Source organism: Aspergillus pseudotamarii, assembly GCF_009193445.1.
Source record: "Aspergillus pseudotamarii strain CBS 117625 unplaced genomic scaffold BDV38scaffold_26, whole genome shotgun sequence".
NCBI classification, from domain to species: domain Eukaryota; kingdom Fungi; phylum Ascomycota; class Eurotiomycetes; order Eurotiales; family Aspergillaceae; genus Aspergillus; species Aspergillus pseudotamarii.
The window spans coordinates 241,265-264,324 of NW_022475040.1; the positions used below are offsets into that span (position 1 = coordinate 241,265).

Below are 23,060 nucleotides of genomic sequence, written 5' to 3' on the forward strand. Positions count from 1 at the left end.
TATGACGTCCGACCTACACTCTCAGTAAAACCAGCATAGAGAAACTGACATGTAATCTAATCATCTACAAAGCCGCCCTCACACGACCATCCACAGCCCGTACCAGCGCATGAATCGTATCTAAAACCGGTGTCTCCATACCAAACTCCTTCGCCTTCCTAGCCGGAAACCCCAAGATAACATCCACCTCCATGGGCCTTCCATTCTTATAATCCGTCTGCATACTACTTCCAATACCCGGTAAAGAGTTAATCTTATCCATCAACTCATCAACAAGCCCATAATTCAATGGCACACCGCACCTGCGACCTACATCGATAACCTCCCGCATCAATCGGCGTGTTAAGGGCGTCGCATCCTTACTGGAATGGAGCCAAGACTGCGTGTCGAGTAAGGTCAAAGTAGTAAGAGGGTTCCAAGCTGCATTCCAGACGACTTTCTCCCAGCGCTGACGCTGCATATCCTCCAGCACCTGGAACTTGGTTCCTCCTTCCTCTAACAGCGAAGCGAATGTGTTCAAACGAGTCCGCTCAAGTGTTTCATCTACCGATGCATTAGGGTATAGACCAATCTGCATATCTTCTGATTTGGTGTGTTTGACCGTGCCCGGTGATGTTTGTGTCGCCCCTACCCATGTCTTTTATTCGTAAGTACCATATACCGAGCGAATCACTGGAGAGAAGCATACCACACATGTGATGATGGAGGACATAGGAAATGTGTTTCGAAACGGTTCCTCGTTGCCGACGCCGTTTTGGATGATCACAATGGTTGTCTTTTCGTTCACGGCTGGCTGTAGTCGGGTTACCACTGCCTCTTGGTCAATAGCTTTATGCGCGCAGACAACGTAGTCAAATGGACCGGATACTTCGTCGAGGGATTTGATGACTACAGATGTCAGTCCTTTTTGCTCATGCATATTAGCATGGGCTAGATTACCGTGGTGAGGGCGGAACCTGTGCTGTCCATGGTTTCCGCTGTCGAGGAAGATACCCTATGGACATATGACAGTTAGTAACGGGTTGTGTCCGATTATATAACGTTGACGATCAATTTACATACGTTTTCCTTAACGGCGTCATAGTTTGACCGCGCTACTACTGTTAGACGGACTCGGTCATTGCGGGTTAAGATGAAGGCATAGAAGGAGCCAATGCTATCATGAACTGTCAGTAAACGCAGTGTATATACATGGAATTGAGACCATACGCTCCTAGGCCGTAGAGAAGAATATCAACTTGGTTGCTCATCGCCAATGGAGTTCAGTAAAAGCGTCTCACGAGATGGTATGCAGCAACAAAACGTTGAAATGGTGATAGACATACACTTAAGCTAAAGAAGCCCCATGCGGGGTTCGGGGGAAGACCGATGACGGGCGTGGGGGTGATTTACCAAGACCAAGGATGCGGATTACTAGTGTTGTCATGAATGTAAAGAATGCTTTCAATATAATCATTGTTAGGCTATTGTGCGAGCCCTTAAAATCTGAGGTATCATGATGTGTTGCTATATTCCAGTAGACTACAACTTCACTGACCCAACCATGTCTCTTTCTAATCTAGCAGTATTCAGAAGATGCGGTCCCAGCTCTTTTAGATTCGTGACTCCCAGAAACACCATGTTAGACTCTATCTCCTGTCGTAGGATCTCAATGGCTCGCCGAGCCCCCTGCTCACCATATCCTGCTGCAAGGCTATACAACGTAGGCCGACCTAGCCCTACGGCGGTCGCCCCCAAAGCCACTGCTTTCAATACATCAATGCCTCGTCGAATGCCACCGTCAATGAAGATTTGCATTTTGCTGTCAATGAGTAACGGAGCATACCGTCGGATCTCAAGAAGAGTGAGGAGGGGTGCCTGGGCGCTGTTACCATTAATAGTTGTCTTCAACAAATTGTACATTCTTGAAATTCTGACATACGTATCTTGCGATCGTCCTCCATGGTTAGATAGAACAATCCCCTGCACTCCACAGTGATATGCTTGTACCGCGTCCTCAACGCATTGAATCCCCTTAATGACTATGGGCAGGTTAGTAAGGCCCCGCAACCATGAAAGGATATCCCAGTCGATAAATGGGGAAATGAAGCTGGCCATTGTTTTAGCGACGCCTTGCCCTTTTCTGGACGGGTCGTCCCTCGCCTGGTCGGGGTCAATGTTAGTCGAATACGATCTTCCCGAAAGGGAACTGTTCGTACCTCAACCCGAAGATTGAATCGTTCATCCATCTCCCTCTTCCCTACAACTGGAGAGTCGACCGTGATCCAGATGGCACTGGCACCAGCGCGTTCTGCACGCCGAACCACATCTTCTGACTTCGTGATGTCACGATTAACATACAGCTGCTGAAAGATAGGCTGCTCCGGGCTCGCCCGTGCATCCATAACACTCTCAATAACATTATTGGCTCCGTTGGCAAGCACTTGCGCCAATCCTTCTTTCCCTGCTGCGGCTGCTAGGGCGCGCTCCCCGTCGGGATGGGCAAGTTTTGCAATGCCAACAGCGCTCATGTAAATTGGCAATGAAACTTGCTTGCCCAGGATATTAGTCGTTGTATCTACAGCCGGAATGCTGCGAAGGATGCGCGGTCGAAGAGAGACTTTCTGGAACACCTTGGAATTTTGTCGCTTGCTGATCTCGTCCTCGGCTCCGGAGGCGTAATAAGCCCAGGCATTAGGGGGGAGGTGCTTCTGGGCGACGATTTCGAAATCATGAAGATTAAGCAAGCTGCTCAATGGAGGAGGAAGGGTTGCATCTTTGATTGGTGGTTTAATTTCGCTGATGTCGCTTGACTTCACCAGCGTACCCGGCTCAACGTGTCCGCGAAGAGCTGAAGGAGCCAAAGACTGTGTTAGGATCTCCTGCTCATGTACCGAGTCAAAGTCCTCTGTTGCATCCTTCCCAGCACAGCGCAGAATGACATTGGAACCTCCGGGGTGAGAGTCCACAAAATCTAAAAAGTATTAGAACCAGAGATTGTCCTAGTTGAGGTCGAATATGGAGGCCAACCAGTCACATCATAAACGGAGCCGTGGATCGCAATCCAACAGGATGATTTGCTATTGTGTCTCTCCACCTCAGTGCGAGTCAACCGCATCTTGCACTCTTGTTTTCGAAGGCATGGAATATCGGATCAACAGGCCTGACAACCAAGTCATCTCCGTTTTAGACCAGGAAAGCTGCTTGAATATCCGATACCAGCCTCGGAAAAGTGACGTGGGGTGCGACGTGGGGGTTGTTTTAGCAGAAGGGAGTAAGGAGCTGGTGTATGTACCTTCATATATAGGGATTTTCCATAAATCAGGTTGGAGAACCAAGCTTTCCCCGCATTCTCATCACCTGCCTGCGCTATGCTCTTTTCGACTAGTATACATGCAGACTCACCATTGATCTGCGTGCTATTGCCTTTCTTTGAGGGGCCTATACAAATTCATGATCAAATGGGAATTGGAAGAATTCATCAACGGTTGGGATACAATTTTGCAATCTGCTAACAACCAAAACAACTGGTATCATAACGATCACAAAAGGGAAGTTCATTTATAGCAAATTAGATATAAAAGTCCATTTCTCGTCACACAGAAGCCAGAAACTCGCCATGTCTTACAACTCAATCAAGCTCTCTTCAACTGCGGGTCGCGATGGTGGTGGTGGTTGTTGTTGTTGCTGTTGTTGTGGTTGCTGTTGCTGCTGTTGATAATGTGTTGGAGGGGCAGTTCCGCCTACCGGAGAGGCATCGTTGACAGGATACGCACCATGATACGCCGGTTGCGCCTGGGGGTACGCAGCGCCTGGGTGCGCTGGGGGAGGTTGTTGGTAGTAATAAGACTGGGTTGCAGGGTCGGTGGGCTGGCGGTTAAGTGCAGGCTGGCTTCCAGGTTGCATAGGGTGAGACTCTGACAGCTGTAGGTACGCCATTTGCTCAGCCGATGGTGGCTGCTCTGGTACGCTCGGTGCTGGAACGTTGGGGTGTGTAGTTGGTTGGTACAAGGAATCGCGCCGTGTCACAGGCGACGGCAAATAAGAGGCGTCCACCTCGCTTTGTCGGGGAGATTGATAAGGGTTCACATCTTGGTCTGGCTGATTGGGGGCTGTATAGAAATGTGTCGGTGCGCCTGGGGCAGGGTACGCAGAGGGGCTCTGAGGGTAAGGTGTATTGGCGGCTGAGATCTTTGGAGACGCAGCCTGCGTGTTTCCATACCATGGTGTACTTTGCGGCATAGCTGGAGGGGGCTGTGAGTACATGCCGGGGCTCATGGCGCCGCTGCGCATTCCAGCCCTGTCGAGTCCTTCCCCCTCTGGTTGCTGCTGGGTATATGGTGTACTAGAAATTGTCGGCTTTTCCACGCCTGGATTCCCATAGTAGAAGTTCTCAACTCCACTCTTCCCTTCGGGAGCAAGTGGCGGCATCGAGGGGTACACATTAGGATATCGTGGGCCGCTAGGAACGGTTCCATATCCTAGTGACTGCTGCGAATATGCACTCGAGAGGCGCTCCTCCAGCATGCGATCGTAATACCGGACAACCGTTGATAGTTTAGCATGTAGATCAAGTAGTGTATCTATACGTCTATGGTTAACACCATCATTCTCAAAACCTGGGTAGGCGCATACCATGTTTGCTCATCGTTTCACCATAGCTCCGAGCCAATTTAGGTCGAAGGGTGCCGATGCTCTCATATAACTCCTGAATCTGAGGCTCACGTAGAATAGTACCCGGTGGCTGGTGTTGTAATCGGTCAACAAGAGTGGCAAAGAGGTGGATATTCTCCACCTCCACAGGGCTCAGTTCATAAGGATTCTTGGGTAACGATGTCACGCCAGGTGTATCTCGAGATGTAGAAGGTTCATTAATAGGGGTGTTTTTCAGAGCGGCTGCGTGTTTTTGCTTATGTTGTTCCATGTCGCGCAGGGATGCCTCAATAGCGGCCTTTAGGTCTGCATCCTCCTCCTCTTCGGTTCTGGATTGACTAGATGCCTGAGGCGGCTCTTGGGCAACCTTCGGCTGTGGAACGTAACCAGTAGATCCTCTACCCTGCGCCTCCTCTAAGCTCATCTGCAAAGCCCGTCGTAGGTCATCATCAAAACCGCCCTCTGCCCGCGCCGTACGCGGTTCCATCACGCTAGACTTTGTGATAGAGTTATTCTTGAAGGCGGATCGATCCGACAATCCAGAGGGTGTGAATGGTTTCGAAGTTAGTTTTGCGTAGCACCCATCGTCAACACGGACAGGCTGTAATATCCCCAAGTGAGGTAGAGGAAGGTTCTTGCTAGAACATTGAGCGTCGAAGACGTTACCACAATTCCGGCAGTGGTGTTTGCGATTCATAAAACTGAACGGCGTACGGCAGCGCATACAGACGTCTGAGTCGATCCATTCCGGGGGCTTCATACAACATCTATTGTTAGTAAAGTCAATGGTCGCTGTAGCTGAAGATCAGGTTACACTTACCGCGCTACTCTCGAGCATACTCCCGCTGATTTGGGTCTTTGGCGGAAATCGGAAACCTTCACCTTGTAACTTGCGATATGTTTCCCCTACATAACTCAGGTCCATACGGCCCTGGGCTGCCATCGCCCAGTCCTGGATCAATTCCAATATTTTCTCTTTCACCTCTGTGTTAAGCGGAGAACCTTCCGCTTTCAGAAGGGAGACGAGGTTGTCCATGAACTCGCGAGAAGCGATTTCGGCGAGGAAATGTGTTCCGCCATTCTTAACGCATGTATCTGTCAACTACAATATAGAACACATCAGTACACATGGAAAGCGAATGAGCGCTTCCGAGTTAGGGGGCGGGGGACTAACCTTCAATGTCGCTAACTGCACATTCGGGTTTTTATTTTCCAATCGTCGTTTCAGAGACCTCATCGCATCTTTAGGTTGAACACTCTTTGACCGAATGAGGTCTGAAATCTCTAAGTTGAGGGCAATATCCTCCCTAGTGTAGTGGTTAGAACCGGGATTCGGTCGGCTTTGCCATTCGACAATGAATCCTAGGAATGATGAAAACATAGCGCTTAAACATACAAAGAAGATGAGGTGGCTTTCTCCACCTGATCATCAATGGGAGAAGATGAGGAGAACCAGCCCGCCATGGCGACGGTAATGTTATCAGAGGGGCGCGATTGGTAGTCGAAGGATGGTCAAGCGACGAGTAGCTATGACGTTGGGTAGCGGCGTTGAATAACAGGAAAGGCGGGAATCGCGACCGTAGACTTTGTGCTGCGAAGGCGACAGGATAAAACTGAGTTATCTCGGCCTTCCAGGAGGTGTTATGAAGAAATACAAGGTCTGGGAGGGGAAGTGAGGGAGGAGTTGATCTAAGCTCCAGGCAGATCCATCGATACCAATCGACTGAGGTACCAACTTGCCTAACGGAGAAAGTGACGGCTAAGCTTCGTTAGGTAAGGCCTACGCTGACTCAACCCTTAAGCATACGCATGTGGCGTCATAGTCGCGGGCGGTAAGTATCGATACTGTTATTGTGCCGCCTTATCCTCCTTATCCTTCTGATGTTGTCAGGTGTAACTTACAGTTTTTACCCCAGAACATCCCGCAATCTGTCTGCCTTCTATTGAGGATCTCCGTCTTTCCTTTACTCCTAATCCTCAGCGGTACTCTTCTCTTTCATATCTCATCCTCTCTTTCACGCCGCATCCTTTCTCTCGTTTTGTGTTTGATGTCCGTTGCTGTTCCCGATTATCGCCCAAACGTGTCTCAGAGCCAGTGACCGCCTCCGAAGACCGAGCGATTTCCTCGACGCTTCCCCGCCGAGCTTTTTGAAGCGCTCTTGGTTATGTACAGCATCGATTGAAATGCTTTTACCAAACTTTGTATAATGTCCTCAAATGCAGCCGCTTTGCCCTCTCCACCGGGCTTTGCGCCGTGGGAAAATATCGGTCGCCCTGGGGGGCAAATTAGCAGACCAGAGTCGCTTTCCAACAGCAACCATGCCACTCCAGCTGGTTATCAATCTCCACGATTTCCAAATATCAAGGACCTTCAAGACCAGGCGGCAGCCCTGGATGTGAATGAGGATTCTTCAGTATGCTCCTACTCTCAGGTTCCTCGAAATACCGAAGCAAGATTGCTAACTCTCTATAGCTCAACATCCTTCTTAACAGAGCCCAAGAGGCAATAGAAAATGCTAGGAGATTTTCTGATAACGATCAACCGGACAAAGCTTACGTGCAGTACCTTCGTGCTTCGGAGATCACTATCAATATCATACCTCACCACCCAGAGTATCGAACCACTGCCAGCCAGCGCTCGGATTGGTACAAGAAGTTTGCAAATTTGATGATGGTATGGACCCCAGTCATGTTTATTCAATTGGTTACAGCAATTTTTGGCTCACATTGTTCTACGCAAATTTGATTAACCGCAAGATTATAGGCTGTACGGACAAAACAAGGGACTATGGACGATATCAAGCAACAAATTTTAGAAGACAATCTTAGAAGCAATGTACAGCCTACGACTTTAACCGAGCATAATTGTTCAAGTCCTACCCCGGAACTAATACCTGCTGGTACACTTCGAAGTCCGAGTCCAAGAGGTCGCCAAGCCGAACAAGATTATAAGTCAGCACGAATGCCTAGTCCGTCGGAGTTTCAACGGTCGTTGGGTTTACAAGAGAGACAGAATAGATACTCGGCGCCTGCAGAAGATATGTTGGCCCAGCGTTTCGCCAAACTAAGAGCATCACCGCCTGCTACAAGCGACTCGTTCCTGACAATGAACGGTCAAGATACCACACAGGGTTATAATGGCGATATCCCTAGACGCCCGTTGTCTTATATGCCTCAAGGGTCGCCGTATAACCCAAACCTTGCTTCGCCCTCGCGGCGACCTCTAGGACCCCGTAGCATGGGGTCATCACATAATGGTCCGGTCCTGCCTCCCAAAGTCCCCCTCAATACGTCGCTTCCTCGCGCACCAGATCCAGCTTATAGTCCAATCTGGACAGTCCCGTCTCAGCCGCCTTCAAACCCACCTAGGACCTCAACCGAAAGCTCGCGTCCAGTAAACCAGCGATACTCGCATCTCGCTAATTCATCCCGGGGCAGCCCAAGTCGTAATGGCTTCGACGACAATCCTTATAGATCATGGACCCCGAATGGAATCCACCAGGTGAAGGAAGACAGAAGTAACACTGCTGATTTGCCACACAGCAGTGCAATCAGCGCCCATGAGCTACTCGACTATCTCCGAAGATATAACGTGTTATTGGTCGACGTTCGCCCGCGGGACCAGTACGATAGTGGGCATGTATACGCGAAATCCATCATCTGCATTGAACCAGTGGCACTGAAAGAAAACGTGTCGGCGGAGGAGCTTGAGGAGCGCTTGGTGGTGTCACCTGAGCATGAACAGTCCTTATTTGAGAAGCGGAACGAGTTTGACATGATAGTTTACTATGATCAATCCACCGATTCAGTCAGCTACCTCGCCGGATCCCCTGTTGGAACAACAGCGCCACATCTTAGGGCTCTCTATGATACACTTTATGAGTTCAATGCATATAAACCTTTGAAGGATGGTCGTCCTCCCGCCCTTCTGCTGGGTGGCCTCGATGCCTGGATCGATCTCCTTGGACAGCAATCCCTTGCCACATCCTCCACAGCTACTGTGCTGGGTTCGCTCCAGAAAAAGCGTCCAGTCGCAAGGCCCGGGCGACCTCTTGGAAGAGTCCCTACTATGGCAAGCGCTAATTCTAGCTTGGAAGTGAGGAAGAGACGGCTACGCGAATATAAGCCCTTGAATCCAGACGAGCTCACCGCATGGATGGAAAAGTCAAAGAACGAAGAAATTGACACTACGACATATATTGAAGAGGAGCCGATGACAGAGGAACCCGAGGGACAAGAGACAGATGAGCCTCCTACGCCATTCGTACATACCTATGAAGACTTTCTACGGCGCTTCCCGGAGCCCCATGCTATTCAAGAATCAATGGTGACGCCACATGCCCGGCCACCAGTACCGCCTACACCTAACTATGCTGCCCCTGTCCCCGTCGCTCCCTCGCGACCTCCACCTGCAGTTCCACGCCCGAGTTATAGCGGCGTTACTGATGGCCGACAAATTCAGCCTACATTGGCACGGCAGAATTCTGCTACAAAGACTGCTCTTTACACTCCAAGTTCAATATATCGCGCAAAGTTGCCGAGGACTGGTCTTGCCAATTTTGGCGTGACCTGCTATATGAATTCGACGATACAATGCTTGAACGCGACGATGATGTTGAGTAGATTTTTTGTTGATAATCGATTTCGATACTATGTGCAGAAGAACTGGAAAGGCTCGCAGGGAGTCATGCCGGGCCTTTTTGCCAATCTCATAAGGTCATTGTGGAAGGGTGACGTGGAAGTGATTGTTCCTACCTCGTTCCGAAACTTCTGCGGAAGGCTAAACCAGGAATGGGCCATCGACCGACAGCAGGATGCCAAAGAGTTCTTTGACTTTGCTGTTGACTGTCTACACGAGGATTTAAACATCAATTGGCAGAGAAGCCCTTTGAGACCACTGACATTTGAAGAGGAGATGCAGCGGGAAAGGATGCCTGTTACCAAAGTCTCAAAGATTGAATGGGATCGGTACTGTCATCGAGAAGAGTCCTTTATTTCTTCGCTTTTTGCTGGTCAGCATGCTAGCCGGCTCCGTTGTACAACCTGCAAGCGGACATCCACAACGTATGAGGCTTTCTACAGCATTAGCGTTGAAATCCCGCCGTCCGGGACTGGTGATATCTATCAATGTCTGCGCAGCTATTGTAAAGAAGAGATGTTGAGCGGCGACGAGGTGTGGAAGTGTCCTTACTGCAAATGCGAAAGGGTTGCAACCAAACAGATCATCATCACGCGGGCTCCACAAATCTTGGTGATTCATTTCAAGAGATTCTCGGCGTCGAAAACACAAAGTGCCCGGAAGATCCACACTCCTATTGAGTTTCCTTTACATGGCCTGCGGATGGATGACTTTGTTTATTCGCCCCCAAGCCCAGAGTCGAATGGTGACCCGAAGGCAACGATGCCACCCGATACTACCCTGGCGACTGTACCCCCATTTACGTACGATGCATATGGTGTGTTACGCCATATCGGGTCGTCTATGAGCAGTGGGCATTACATCTCTTTGGTGCGAGACGGAGCGCGCCAGTGTTGGCGGAGATTCGATGATGAGCGAACTGTCGATTTCAATCCCCGCGATCTGCGTAGCAAAGACCGACTGCAGAACGAACAAGCATATATTGTATTCTATGAGCGTGTTCCTGCGAAATGAGCGATGAGACTTTCCCTTCTCTTCTTGGTTTCGGACTGAGAGCATCAGTTCTATATCCCAGTTGGCATTGCCGTTGTTATGGTGGACACGTGATATGAGCATATAACGAGCATTTCCTCTTTACGTTTCATGGCAAGCATGTTGAGCGTGTTGAGCCATTATGAGCCATTCAGCGAGTTTTTGTTTTGATCTTGGTTAATTTTGGATGCGTTTGTATATAGGTCTTTGGTTGTTGAAGTCATTAAACATGCGAATGACAAGGGCAGTTGTTACATTAGGTTTGATAGATACATTAGATCAATTCGAAAGACCCATGGATGAAAAGCATGGTGTCATGGCTGCTTTTGAGGCTTGTTTCGGGGCGTGTAGATGCGAGACAGTAAGACATGTGCCGCTGTATTTTGGCCTAGTATTGTATGACAACTCAGAGCAACAGAAGGTGAACAATGCACCACAAACCCATCGGTGTAACAAATAGTCCAATGCATGTATGTACAATGATCCTCATATTGTACAGTTCATAGATTATCTGTATAACCCGATCAATCAATATCAAAACCGACGGAAGGTCACATCTACCTAACTCTAGATTCATCTCCGCAGCGGAGAGCGGGGAAGACAATCCATCTCGGGCAAACGAACCCGAGAGCGGTACCCGACAGGCGTGGAGACGGGTGTCACCCCCGAGGTTATTACGGTTATCCTTCGAAAGGCGGCGCTGATATCGGCGGGTCTTGATAAAGTGATCAAGAACGCGGAATTACCACGACTTCTACGATCTACGCTTCCGCTTGATGAGAAACTCCTTCGAATGTGGCATATACCTAGGTAGCATAGGTTTTCTACCTAGGGCTTTTGCTTGCCATGTGATGAATAACGTCCTTCGGGCCTGAAGTATAATCGTGCCGCATGTGAAAAAAAAAAAAAGGCAGAGTACAATGAAGAGGTTTAGAATATGGTAGATGTCCTGAATTGATATATGGTGGACCCAGATAGCGAGAAAGTTAGCTGATCCTGTTCTGTTGATCTTGAATTATTAATGAAGATCGATAAGAAATGCTTTTTGGCATTTTGCTTGAAGCTGAAATGGGATCGATACGTGGGTAGGATAATTTCCTGATTGGGGTTTGTGTGTACTCTGTAGACTAGAATAGGCAATTTAATCCATAACCTAGCAGAACCCCCTCACTCCAACTTCAAGGTTGAAAGTAGTAATCGATCCGATTAAGTAAGTTCCGAGTCCAGCCCTCAAGAACTTCAGATCCTCCGCACATGAAGGATTCACTACGGCGCTTGACTCGGTCTGGTTAGTTGCATTTGGCCGGTCGGAAACCTAAAGTTCCTCTGACTAAGACTCCTAATAAGCGACCGCTCATTGGAGCGCTGACCCATGGTCCCTATCAGGCCACTTGTCGGCGTCGAGATAGGTACCGGCACTGCGATGGGCACGGCATACAGAGAACTCCATAGATGGAAGCAGGGAATATCCTGAAAACTAAGAGCAGAGATACTATGGTCATAAATAATCCAGTATACCGAATGACTAGCCAGATAGTACCACATGTAGACCTTCCCCGAGGATAAAGCACATCAAGACCGGTGACGGGAGAGATTCACGGCAAGTTAAAAAACAAAGCAAACCAACAAATAGCCTTGGGTTCCTGAGGGCCTTAGGCGGAGTCTCTGTCGAATCACGTTAGCCGCTGTCTCCCCCAACTCTCTCATCATCTTCCACTCCTCTTCTCTTCTTCCTCTTCTTCAGTGTCAGCCCCGACTTTTCTCCTCCTTTCCTTCTCACCGGTCTTCCCATCCTTTCAATTCCCGACCTTTCTCGCTTCTCACCCAGCGCTTCTGTCTGTATTTCAGTTTAGAATTTGGTAAGTGATACTCTCTCCTTTTTCGCATTCCGACCCTCCGGGTTGGACACATGTAATACATACACGGGGCGCATGATGATGAGATACTCTTCTTCCCTGTTCATGCCGCCATCAATTCCCTGCGCAGTAATTCACCCGGGGCAGTTTCTCGGCACCTCGCTGGTGAACGCTACCACACCGCTGGATGATTTTCAGTGATCATCCCGCGAGTCATACTCCCCATCCGTCTATTAATCTTACGCTTACGACCCTAAAAGTACTATCGCTAACATTGTTTCGCCGCTATAGTCTTCATACCCCCCCAACAAAATGTCTGAGAACAAGGAATTCACCTTCCAGGAGGTGTCTGGCCACAACACCAAGAAGGATCTTTACATGGTCATCCACGACAAGGTCTACGACTGCACTTCTTTCGTCGATGAGCACCCGTACGTTCCCGACACTCCCCATCATTTGAACTCTCAACCAGTGCGAATCTCATAGCGGTTCAGAAACTGACAATGCATATAGCGGTGGTGAGGAAGTCCTGCTCGATGTTGGTGGCCAGGATGCCACCGAGGCTTTCGAAGACGTTGGTCACAGTGACGAGGCTCGCGAGATCCTGGACGGTCTCCTCGTCGGTAACCTCAAGCGCGTGGTATGTTCTAGGGCATTGCTTAAACAAGCCAACATAAAAAGTCGCCTATCGCTAACCACTTCCGCTTTGCTTAACAGGCTGGCGACCCCGCTCCCCGTTCTCACGCCCAGGCTACTACCAACGCCTCCTCCAGCTCCGGCAGCTCCACCGGTCTCGGTGTTGGCCTCTATGCCTTCCTTGTCGTCGGTGGTGCCATCGCCTACGGTGCTTACCAGTACTTGAACGCCGCTGCTGAATCCCAGTAGAGAAAGATAGATAACGGGGAACAAGAAAAACAAAAAATAAAAAATAATTAAGAACGAACTTTTCAACACGACCTTGCGTTTTTCTTAAACGTACGACCATCTCGGTGTGCTTTCCGTTCGGCATCGGGTGGGTTGCTTGGTGATATCCGCTGCAGATACTGCTTTAATTGTTTGTTATCTTGGGATTTGCGAAATTCAAAGACCGAAGACTTTTGGAACTGTTATGATTATAATCATTTCGTGCCTCTGCGATGTAGTAGAAGGGGCTCCGTTTGCTTCTTTACCTTATCGTTCAGTTTAAATAATAGATCGCGCTCTATCTTACTGGTCTGGCTTTCTTTTGTTACATACTCGTGTGCAAAGAGCACCATTCAATGTCCTTATCACGATAGCCATATAGAACTATAGTTCAATTGTATGTATTACGATGGAATATAAAAAAAAAAAATAGGAAAAAAACGGCCGTAATACTCGTTATACACAGAAATAGGTATATACTCGTGAGAAGAATGGAATGGTTAAGTACAGAATATCCAGGTCGGGCAAGCGCCTCCTATGCAAGTAATAAAAGTATATAACACAATTTTTTTCACGGACATAAGACACAAGTAGAATAGAATTTTCGGCTTCCTGTTGGCCAAAACCTCATTTCATCACCAATACGTGAAATCCTTCGCCTCCAGGCATCACCGGGAGTTACCCTCCAGTCCGGCCCGGACAGCCTCCAGGATCATGTCCTTGGCCTGCTCCAAGCTTTCCTTGTTTCCCTTGACCTCGATCGCCTCACCCTTGGCTTGGTCCTTGGGCACATTGATTCGGCAGCCAGTCTGCTTACGGATAGCGTTAATCTGGCTACCTCCTTGTCCAACAACGAAGCGGTAGGTCTTCGGATCGGGCAGGATTAGGTAGCCAGTCGCAGACTGCTGTGATGCATTGGCAATGGCCTTTTCAAGAGCCGCCTTCGCCTTCGTCACATTGTCACGGTTGCCTGCCAACACCCATGTGATGGTAGCAGGCTGGGTTGGGTCATTAGCAGCAGGGGTGTTCTCAACGACCTTCCATGAGTGAGCATCAGCGGCTTGGTCAGGCTCATCGGTGATCAATGGGAGAGATGAACCGCCGTTGACCGCACCACGAGTGTCATCCGAGGAGGGCTTGGGTGGTACTTGCTGGCCAGCATGATCCACGGTCACTTGGTAGTCGTTACGAAGGCGACGGAAGAAAGAGCCATTGTCGGAAATGGCGTGATGCAAATGCCGGGGAACCTCCACGGTCTCACCTTGTTGATCCTTAAGCATGGAAAGGATGTGCTCCTTGGCCTCTGCAACAGCATTGCTAGGGCCCTTGAGTTTGATATCCGAACGTCCAGAGCCTTGCTTGGGGATATCGAGCGTAATGTTGAACTTCGACTCAATACCGCGTCGTGTTTCTCCTCCGCGTCCAATGAGCAGTCGATGTTGAGTAGAAGGAACTTCGACGTTCTCAGTCACCTGATCCTCGCGCTCTTTCACAAACGCCTCAATAGCAGCAATAATCTTGTCAACGACTTGGCCATTTCCTTCAAGCTTAATAGTAGACTCAGTGCTTTCAGGGCGCGGGAACCTGACAATACGGGATGCGCCACCGTCAGTCGGTCCACCAGCATCAGCCACAATCTTACGAATATTCGCACCTGGCCATATGTTAGCAATTGAAAGAGAAAGAAAGTAAATGAGCAAACTTACCACCCCCACCAATCAGGGACTTGTGGTACTTCTTGTCAACGTCAATACTCTTAGTGACAGTGGCATCAAATTCGGTTGACCGTTGCTCCAGGATCTTCTTGGCTTCTTCGACTTGCCTTTTCGTTCCTTTAATCTTGATCAGCACCCGACCCGAGGCATCTGGCGCATCATCGGCCCCAGGTACATCAATTCGGGCACCGGTGTCAGCGCGGAGCTTATCCATTTCACGACCGCGCTGACCGATCAAGGATGGAATCTGGCTTTGGGAAACGGACACCGAGCCAGAGTGAGAGTGGTCAATGACCCACTGCAGCAAGCTAAGCAGTTCATCGCGGGTGGCATCGGCGCCCTTGCTGGGACCCTTCACAATAACTTCATCAGCACCCTGCTGAGGTCGGCTGGGACGGGATCCACCCGCTTCGCTAGATGCCTCGACAGACTGGTCGTCCGCAGCAATAGGTGTCGCGCGGGGGAACTGGACTCGGACATGATAGCGATCTTGAAGCCTGTTAACCTGGCTACCTTGCTGACCGATAAGCTCACGGTGGTATTGGGCGGGGATCTTCAAGACATGTGTAGTTTCATCTTCCAGCTTCTTTCCCAAGTTGATGATTCTAACCTTAGCAGCATCGGCCTTGGCCTTGGGGCCCTTAACCTCAACTTTGCCGTTCTCCACCTTGATATCAACATCAAACTCCTCACGGAGCTTATTGATGTTTTCACCCTTCTTACCGATGAGGAAGTTGGCGAATTTCTGAGGGAAGTCAAACGAAGTTGTATACCCCCTCTCCAGGTCATCTTTCTCTTGGTCGGTAACAAACGCTTGCAACTTTGAGATCAACTCTTCCACGAGACGGGAAGGACCGCGCAGTGCGACCTCGCATTCAGCACCCCGGCCGCTCGGCTCTGCGACGAGGGCGCGAACAGGTATCGAATCCTCGCCCTTCGCCTGCTCTTCACGAGCAACGAACTTCCTAACCTTCTCTTGATACTTGGCAGGCACATTCGCAGACTTTGCCACGATATCATTCTGGTCACCCAACGCGCTAGAGAGATAGTTCTGAGCTTCTTGGAGAGCCTTCTCAAAGGCGGCAAGTTCAGCAGCAGTTGGTCGCTGGCGTGGAACTTCGAATTGAGAAGCAGTAGCCGACGGTCCTTCGTAAACGAGCACTACGTCTGGGCAATCAAGCGCTTCAGGGGTGAGGACATGGACACCATACTCCTCCTGTAGTTTCGGGATAGCCCGAGACCGAATGTACGGGTGGAAATAGGGGTCAACAGAAATGTGGCGAAGCCTTGCTGGAGGATGAGCATGAACAAGGTTCATGATATCGGACCGCGCACGAATAGTGTTTTTTCCGTCTCTAGAGTAAACCTCCCAGGTGACCGGCCCATCAGAACTTGGAGGAAGTGCGATACGAGCGTCGTACATACTTTCCAATTCTTTGATGATCTGTCGCTGCCTCAGGTAGCGAGTAAGGGCACGCGCGTGGGCGTGTGCTCCACTGGGAGCATTCGGATGCTGACGTGACAGGTCGATGCTTGCCATCTGCATACTCGTGGCAAGATCCATTGCCCGGTTGATACCATTCTCAATAGAATCCAATGGGCCTGTAATCGTAAGGAATTCGCTGTCATCCGATGAAGGTGGAAGAACGATCGCACAGCCAGTGTCAGCAAGGAACTCATGCAGAGCATCAGCGTTATCACCAAGGATGAATTGATGCTGGCCACGGTTAATAGCGAGTTGACGAAGAGTCAACTGGCGCTGAAGATCAGCAGCAAGTCTTTCAATTTCTGCACGAGCTTCCTGGGCTGCAGCACGCTCTCCACTGATGTGGATGTGCTTTTCAGGGACTGCCACAAACTGAACATGACCCGGATCAGCCTCCTGAGGTGGGGGCTGGCTTTGCCATGTATCGTACCGAGGAACGTGCACTTGCGCATTGGTGCGCTGCTCGATGTCTCTAAGGTTCGCATTATGAGCTCCCGCGATGAAAGGAAAGAACTCAGGAGGGATAGACTTGAGCCGCAGACTCATGTTTGAAGCTCTCTCCTTCACAATGGCCTCAATTTCCCGCCGAGCCATTTCAGCTGCAACAGCATCACCTTCGATGAGGACATCAATGGTATCCTCGTCGTCCTCGGCCTGTCCCGCAGACTCATCGACGCGGGGAACCTGCACACGTGCACCCGTCCGCTGCTGCATATCCTGTACAACAGCACCTTGTCTACCGATGATGTGAGGTCGGGCAGAAGTAGGAATTGGGACGCGAACCGATTGCTAAATCCAAACGTTAATATAGGCCGGCCAGAAATCAAAGCGGCCAGAAACATACCTTGGAGCCAACTTGTTGTGCGACCTCCTTCAGAGCCTGTCTGACGGCATCTACTGAACCTTTGCCCTCGAAGATTATAGAGCCACCGGGGCCACCTCGCATATCAACGTTGGCCTTCGACCGCCTCGAGATGTCCCGCAAAATATCCCGCAAAGGTTTCTTCAATTGTCCTCGAGGAAGCATCTGGGAAGGCGCCAGTCGGAGCTGCTCGACGTGTTTGCCAGGAAGGCTCATGATGCGGGGGCCTTGTGCTATTTCATGGACGGTCAGTCATGTCCAGGTGTCCGAGAACGAGTGCTGAGAAACTTACCTGCCGGGGAACCACCGGGAACACCGTTGGCGACGGCGGCAGCCGCTGAAGGCCCTCTAGCACCCCATGCAGATGCGGCAGGTGCTTTAGGCTTCGGGCCACTTCCCAGGGCAGGGAACAACTCCTCCGATTGTACATCAAAGGCGGGCGCCTTCTTAGGGGCAGCCTTGGGAGCGGGGGCTTCCGTAGGTGCCGGGCTCTGCGCTGGGACATCCACCTTTTGGTCCTGCACTAAGGACGATGGGGGAGGGTGCTTGAGATCTTCTTCATCCACAACATCCTCCACAGTCGGCTTATGGGCCTCATCACGTGCATGCTGTTCCTCGAGCATAGCAGCCCGAGATTTGGGGATTCCGCCGTTCACATCGGCATTAGACAGATCAGAAGCCATTCTGCCGGGGGACCGTAATTAAAACTGCTTGACCTCGGAATAATAGACGTATAATTTATATGTTATGGTGAGGGTGGAAGGCGAATTAAACCTAAGGCACTATTTCGTCAATTGATTCGAGCTCGAGATATATTAGGCTGCCAGTCACTCATACCCGGAACCCTAGAAGCAAAGGAAAGATGCTGCTCAAATTGAAACAGCACTATAGAATGGAAATTTTGACACTAAATTGTCACTTGAGGTTGACAACTCAAAATTTCCAGAGGCGGGCAATAAGAAATGGCGGCTGAGATTAAGATATAATCAGTGCATAAGAGGATTAAAAAGAAGAGTGAAGAGGAATTGAGGAGAAATTCCGCAAAAGCGGAGAGAAGGAAGGTAGGATAAGGGAGAGGGAAGAGAGGATGGGGGGTGAAGATGTCGGAAATCGACCGTTGACAAAGAAGGAATGATAATTTATTGATGTGGTGACGATGGGGAAGGAAGAAGAGCGAAGAGGACAGACAAGACAGTCCGAGTGGTCGAAGGCCAAAGACCGGGGTGTGCTTATTCCTTTTTGGGCGATTCGACGGCGGAGCCGAACCATCGAACCATTAAATCCACTGCCGTCGGAGCCTCAACCTACTCAGTACTTCTTCACCGCGATGATCAGCACCTAAAAACTACCTTCACTTTCTACTGCTACTCCAAAAAAAGGTGTAATCATTCAGGGTAAGCACATACACTACTTATGGAAAGGGCGATAGCATGTGGCTATTGATAGCAAATGTCAGCACGGGGCTTGCCAGGAAAAGTTTCCTTCAGCTGAACTCCAACTTCAAGTAATCTCAAGGATCATTAATTGATGGCATTTAGCCTAAAATTAAGTGAATCTTATTTGGGATACGTCTACCAATCTCGGACCATGCATGAAAGGGTAGGAGATGCTCAGTAGCCATACGCGCGGATCGACATACAATGCATACTTTGGTGATATGGGTTGAATGGACAATGGCTTCTTGCTTAGATTTTCTGCTGGATAATGTACGATACTCCAATGAGAATATCGGGAATGACACTGGTGTACTCTCCTCTTATTTTTCTTTCTCTAATCCCTCATTAAGTTCTCAAAGTCCACCCAGATGTCTCAACTTGGAAAACTAACTAATATACGAGGACAGAGTACACTCTAGAGCTTCGAGAACGCTAATCTCAATCCTGAAGCATGTTATTTATTTTTTGTTTTCTCGTAGCACGGCCGGCTCTACCAATCGATCTGTCCAGCCACCACTATAAGAATTGCATACTAACGAAACAAAAGGTATCATATTGCTTCTAAATATATATTTATGCAGCACCATCTCGGTACTACTAGTAGGCAGAACCCACAAGCAGAGGTATTCAGGTGAGTACTATTGTCTTAGGACATCTACTGCCTCCAGTCGTTGATTGGGGCCTCATCAATGCCGATCGGTCGCGATCTGTCAGGTGATATGTCATTGACTTTAATTCTTGTCTAAACTAAGCTTTGGACGCGCAAAAGCAGCAAATGAAAAGCGCTTCAATCAATACAGCTGCTTACAGAGGAGCAGCGCACTACCCTCCATTGTTGAGACTTTGAAAGCATACGAGACGGTAAACTTGATAAGTCTATATCTTACATTGTGTCAGATATATAATGGCAACCATATAATTTCATACGCTTGGTGGATGAGATTTGATCCTTGTCTTGTTAATTTGCGACAACTGATGCGTTGGTTTACTGGTATAGCATACATTATCTTCGCTGGATATAGCTTTAACCCCCGAAGCAGAGAAATGCCATGGTTACCTCAAGTATCCATTGTGCTGACCCTAACTTAAGCTTTCAACTTGGACAGTCATTAGCATTGGCCACCTAAATCTGAGTTTGGGTATCAACCTGGCACGAAATCTATCCAATTGAACCCATGTTGCTAGAAGACAAATATAGTATATAGGTCTACAGACTTAGCAAAGAGTATTGGATAGAGTAGAAGGTGCATGAAAGGCACTGCTATCGTATGCTTCTATAATAAAAATAAAGGTGTGTATCCCAATTGTTTGGTTCAAGGCACATGTTATGCTATTAAGCTTATTGAGTACTGACCTGATCCCGAATAAGCAATGAGACGAGCGAATATCGTACCAATAATGACCGGATTCAAGGGCAACTCTAGACAATTAGAGAAGGACCACCGAATGTTCGGACATCCGACCCACCACCCATGTAAAAGGCACAGGCTAAGCTTGGGCCGAAGTGGACCCAAAGCTTGATTGAGATACGCATTCTCGCAAATTTTTCCTTGATCATGGCTCGAAGGGGTTGTATTAATGAAAAATAAATGCAAAAATAGTGCTTGATGACGCCAGTAAATTTGAATATAGTATTAGCAAAAATCGTAGGTCAATAAATATTTACGCTTATTCTCCCAGATGTGTAGTCTGCTCTCCGCACTTTGACCCCTCCAGCATTGAGCTAAACTGAAGAAGAACATATGACCTTGATAAGAGAACTCCCGTTCCACACATGCCGCTCAATGAGTGGCGCTACCGGAAAATTTGAAGATAAAAGGATTTTACCACAGCGAATGAGGGTTGTACCCCTACTCTGGCTCGAGCTTAGCACCATAAGAACTCGATCCCATAAATACACGGCTCGGCCAGTTAACCCAAGTACTTTTGCTTGAAACTCTTTACACACTATGCTTGTTAGTGCATGACTATTCGCATCATGGAGACCTACACCCTTGAAGCTGGGAAAGAAGCCCACGCTGAGTTTTCTTCCGCTCCATTCGAGGAAGAGACCCCAACGAAGCCACGAGGACTCTTCGCCCGAATTAGATATTATGAAGAATATTTGGATCAGAAGTTGGGCATCGAGTCCCATAGTCTCGACAGGGTGCTTCCCGAAGGCCGCAATCCTCCCAATTCGCTAGCAATGGCTTTTATGTGGGCGTCAGCGACAATGAACATCAGCTGTTTCAGTACCGGATTCTTGGGAAAGCAATTCGGTCTATCTCTGGGGCAGACCATTCCTATTATAATATGTTCAACATTACTGGGTGCCGCTGTGACGGTTCGGATACCTTTTCCTACTCTTCTACGGCTTTTCAAGGATTCTGATGTTTTTGGTTTTTGAAAGCTCACATTTATCGATAGGGCTGGTGTGCGACGATGGGACCTGAAACGGGTCTCCGTCAAGTCGCCATCTCGAGGTACTCATTAGGATTTTACCCATCGTCTATCATTGCTCTTTTGAACGTCATTGAACAGCTAGGATGGGCATCCGTCAATTGCATCACTGGTGGACTCGCATTGAGTGCTGTTTCGGACGGGCGTGTCTCAATCGCCGTGGGAGTAGTTATTGTCGCATGCATCAGTTTTCTTTTCAGTTTTATTGGGCTGAAAGGTGTTCTGATGTACGAGCAATATGCATGGATGGTGTTCTTCGTCATTTTCATGATCATTTATGGCGAGTCAGCGCATCGGGCAAACCTCGCTGCACCTGCAACAGTATCAGGTATCACAAGATCTGGGAATGTCCTGAGTCTAATTAGTGTCGTGTATGGCTCCAGTGCCTCATGGAGCTCGATCGTCTCAGACTTTTACGTGCACTACCCGGTGAATATCTCCAAGGTCAAAGTATTCCTCTACACCACCCTCGGAATCACGATCCCAACTTGCATTGGAATGTTACTCGGAGCTTGCATCAGTTCAGCCCTAGATACAAATCCAGAATGGGCTGCCGCCTATGACAACGGAATAGGGGAAATCTTACAAGAAATCATCTATCCCAACGGATTCGCCAAGTTTCTGTTGGTTCTTTTAGTCCTTTCGGGAAGTAAGTGAACCCTAGTGTAATCCATTCTCAGCTAGTTGAAAAAAAAGAAAAAGACAAGACAAGAAAAGGGCTCATATTGACGCTTCTCTTGCACAGTTGGTGTCAACTGCATTGCTATCTACTCCGGCGCACTCTCAGCCCAGCTCTTCGCCAAGCCATGCGAAAAGGTACCCAGGGCGATCTGGTCTACACTTGTCTTCGGCTGCATCCTAGCCCTGGGCATCGCCGGCCGAGATCACTTGCTGGACGTACTGGAGAACTTCCTCTCCTTGCTGGGTTACTGGAACACCTCATTCTTCGTCATATTATTTTGCGAGCACTACGTTTTCCGGGGCGGTAACATAGCAAATTACGACCTTGACGCCTGGAATACACCATCGAAAATGCCTATTGGGTTTGCGGGCCTCACTGCCTTTCTGTGCGGCGCTGCGGGATGGATCGTAGGCATGGTCGAGACATATTATGTCGGTGCTATTGCAAAATTGATCGGCGCGGATGGGGGCGATATAGCCAATGAGTTAGCATTGGTTTTCACGAGTGCTTCGTATATACCGTTGAGGAAGTTGGAGTTGAAGTATATCGGACGGTAGCTCCTTTCATGCAGCGGGCCGAACCTAGAATGCCCTCGTGTGCAGATAGTCCGCTGGCAAGGGTATTAATGGAAAGTTAGAGTTTAGGTATGGCCAAAAATAATCGCAATATGAATGTCAACTTCTCATAATTACTTATTCATCTCGCTCTACTTCTACCTCAACTGAGAATCTTAAAATGGAGAAAGATAGGTTAACTGGGCTTAGAGTGATGGATTCTCCGGTGCGGCCTGCAGACCACCTAAGGGACGTTGTAATTCAATGCGTGTAGTATTACTACAGCTGCACGGGACTTGGGTATTAATAGTTGGATTGATCCAACAAGAAAAGGTGAATCACTATGATCCCATACCTAGACGTTTCGCCTTTGGAAAGTGGTACACCTAATTTATGTTCAATTCACGAGGTTGCGATAAACCACGGCGAATGCGCAAAACAATGAGCTCATTGGGCAGGTATCGTCACACTACTCTGGAGCACCGAAGGGAATACTAACCATGAAATCAGATAAATTAGAATCAGACAATGTACCCATAGCCATAGCAAGGCATATACTGGCTAGCATATCTGAAGACGGCAAAGTAGGCAGATGTTTATGGGTCATGGACTCCGTATCTTAGTAGATAGGGACTGTGGGAATATAGGCTTAGTTGAGAAGAGGTTCGGAAATAACTTGATCGCATCTATTAACTGGATTTGGCACAACATTACCCTTTCTGGAAGTGTATATAGCTTCATTGAAGCATCCTTTCCACAAGAGTGATGATCACGTTTTTCACATATGACTCAGCAGAGTGTACTACCCCCCTAGAAATGGGCCT

The 23,060-nt window shown here is 48.8% G+C and overlaps 6 protein-coding genes across 6 annotated transcripts; 3 read left to right on the plus strand and 3 right to left on the minus strand.

Annotated features, from left to right (window-relative positions):
* Positions 1-64: 64 nt before the first annotated feature.
* BDV38DRAFT_271196 (FMN-dependent dehydrogenase-domain-containing protein) lies at positions 65-3,097 on the minus strand (the record flags this gene model as incomplete). The annotated part of the gene is made up of 8 exons (XM_032057272.1): positions 65-637; positions 689-888; positions 940-994; positions 1,063-1,156; positions 1,523-1,864; positions 1,922-2,142; positions 2,199-2,953; positions 3,010-3,097. 8 exons carry the CDS (start codon positions 3,095-3,097, stop codon positions 65-67), a joined length of 2,328 nt encoding a protein of 775 aa, XP_031913680.1.
* Positions 3,098-3,350: 253 nt separating this feature from the next.
* vps27 (ESCRT-0 subunit protein VPS27) lies at positions 3,351-6,304 on the minus strand. Its single transcript, XM_032064049.1, has 5 exons — positions 6,029-6,304; positions 5,807-5,939; positions 5,453-5,734; positions 4,615-5,386; positions 3,351-4,562 (listed from the first exon to the last, which is right to left on the minus strand). Exons 1-5 carry the CDS (start codon positions 6,094-6,096, stop codon positions 3,604-3,606), a joined length of 2,214 nt encoding a protein of 737 aa, XP_031913681.1. The 5' UTR covers positions 6,097-6,304; the 3' UTR covers positions 3,351-3,603.
* A 233-nt stretch (positions 6,305-6,537) lies between these two features.
* BDV38DRAFT_246510 (putative ubiquitin C-terminal hydrolase) lies at positions 6,538-10,900 on the plus strand. The gene is made up of 3 exons (XM_032054556.1): positions 6,538-7,046; positions 7,106-7,306; positions 7,397-10,900. Exons 1-3 carry the CDS (start codon positions 6,840-6,842, stop codon positions 10,283-10,285), a joined length of 3,297 nt encoding a protein of 1,098 aa, XP_031913682.1. The 5' UTR covers positions 6,538-6,839; the 3' UTR covers positions 10,286-10,900.
* Positions 10,901-12,003: 1,103 nt separating this feature from the next.
* Positions 12,004-13,541, plus strand: BDV38DRAFT_246516 (cytochrome b5-like heme/steroid binding domain-containing protein). Its single transcript, XM_032054557.1, has 4 exons — positions 12,004-12,162; positions 12,451-12,590; positions 12,673-12,799; positions 12,877-13,541. The coding sequence occupies exons 2-4, from the start codon at positions 12,472-12,474 to the stop codon at positions 13,042-13,044; spliced, it is 414 nt and encodes a 137-aa protein (XP_031913683.1). The 5' UTR covers positions 12,004-12,162; positions 12,451-12,471; the 3' UTR covers positions 13,045-13,541.
* A 189-nt stretch (positions 13,542-13,730) lies between these two features.
* On the minus strand, positions 13,731-17,808 carry BDV38DRAFT_282868 (putative RNA binding effector protein Scp160; the record flags this gene model as incomplete). Its single annotated transcript, XM_032059899.1, has 4 exons — positions 13,731-14,716; positions 14,769-17,052; positions 17,108-17,358; positions 17,418-17,808. The coding sequence occupies 4 exons, from the start codon at positions 17,806-17,808 to the stop codon at positions 13,731-13,733; spliced, it is 3,912 nt and encodes a 1,303-aa protein (XP_031913684.1).
* A 2,544-nt stretch (positions 17,809-20,352) lies between these two features.
* Positions 20,353-22,318, plus strand: BDV38DRAFT_246520 (putative nucleoside transporter). Its single transcript, XM_032054558.1, has 3 exons — positions 20,353-20,884; positions 20,968-21,649; positions 21,746-22,318. Exons 1-3 carry the CDS (start codon positions 20,525-20,527, stop codon positions 22,237-22,239), a joined length of 1,536 nt encoding a protein of 511 aa, XP_031913685.1. The 5' UTR covers positions 20,353-20,524; the 3' UTR covers positions 22,240-22,318.
* The last annotated feature ends 742 nt before the right edge of the window (positions 22,319-23,060 follow it).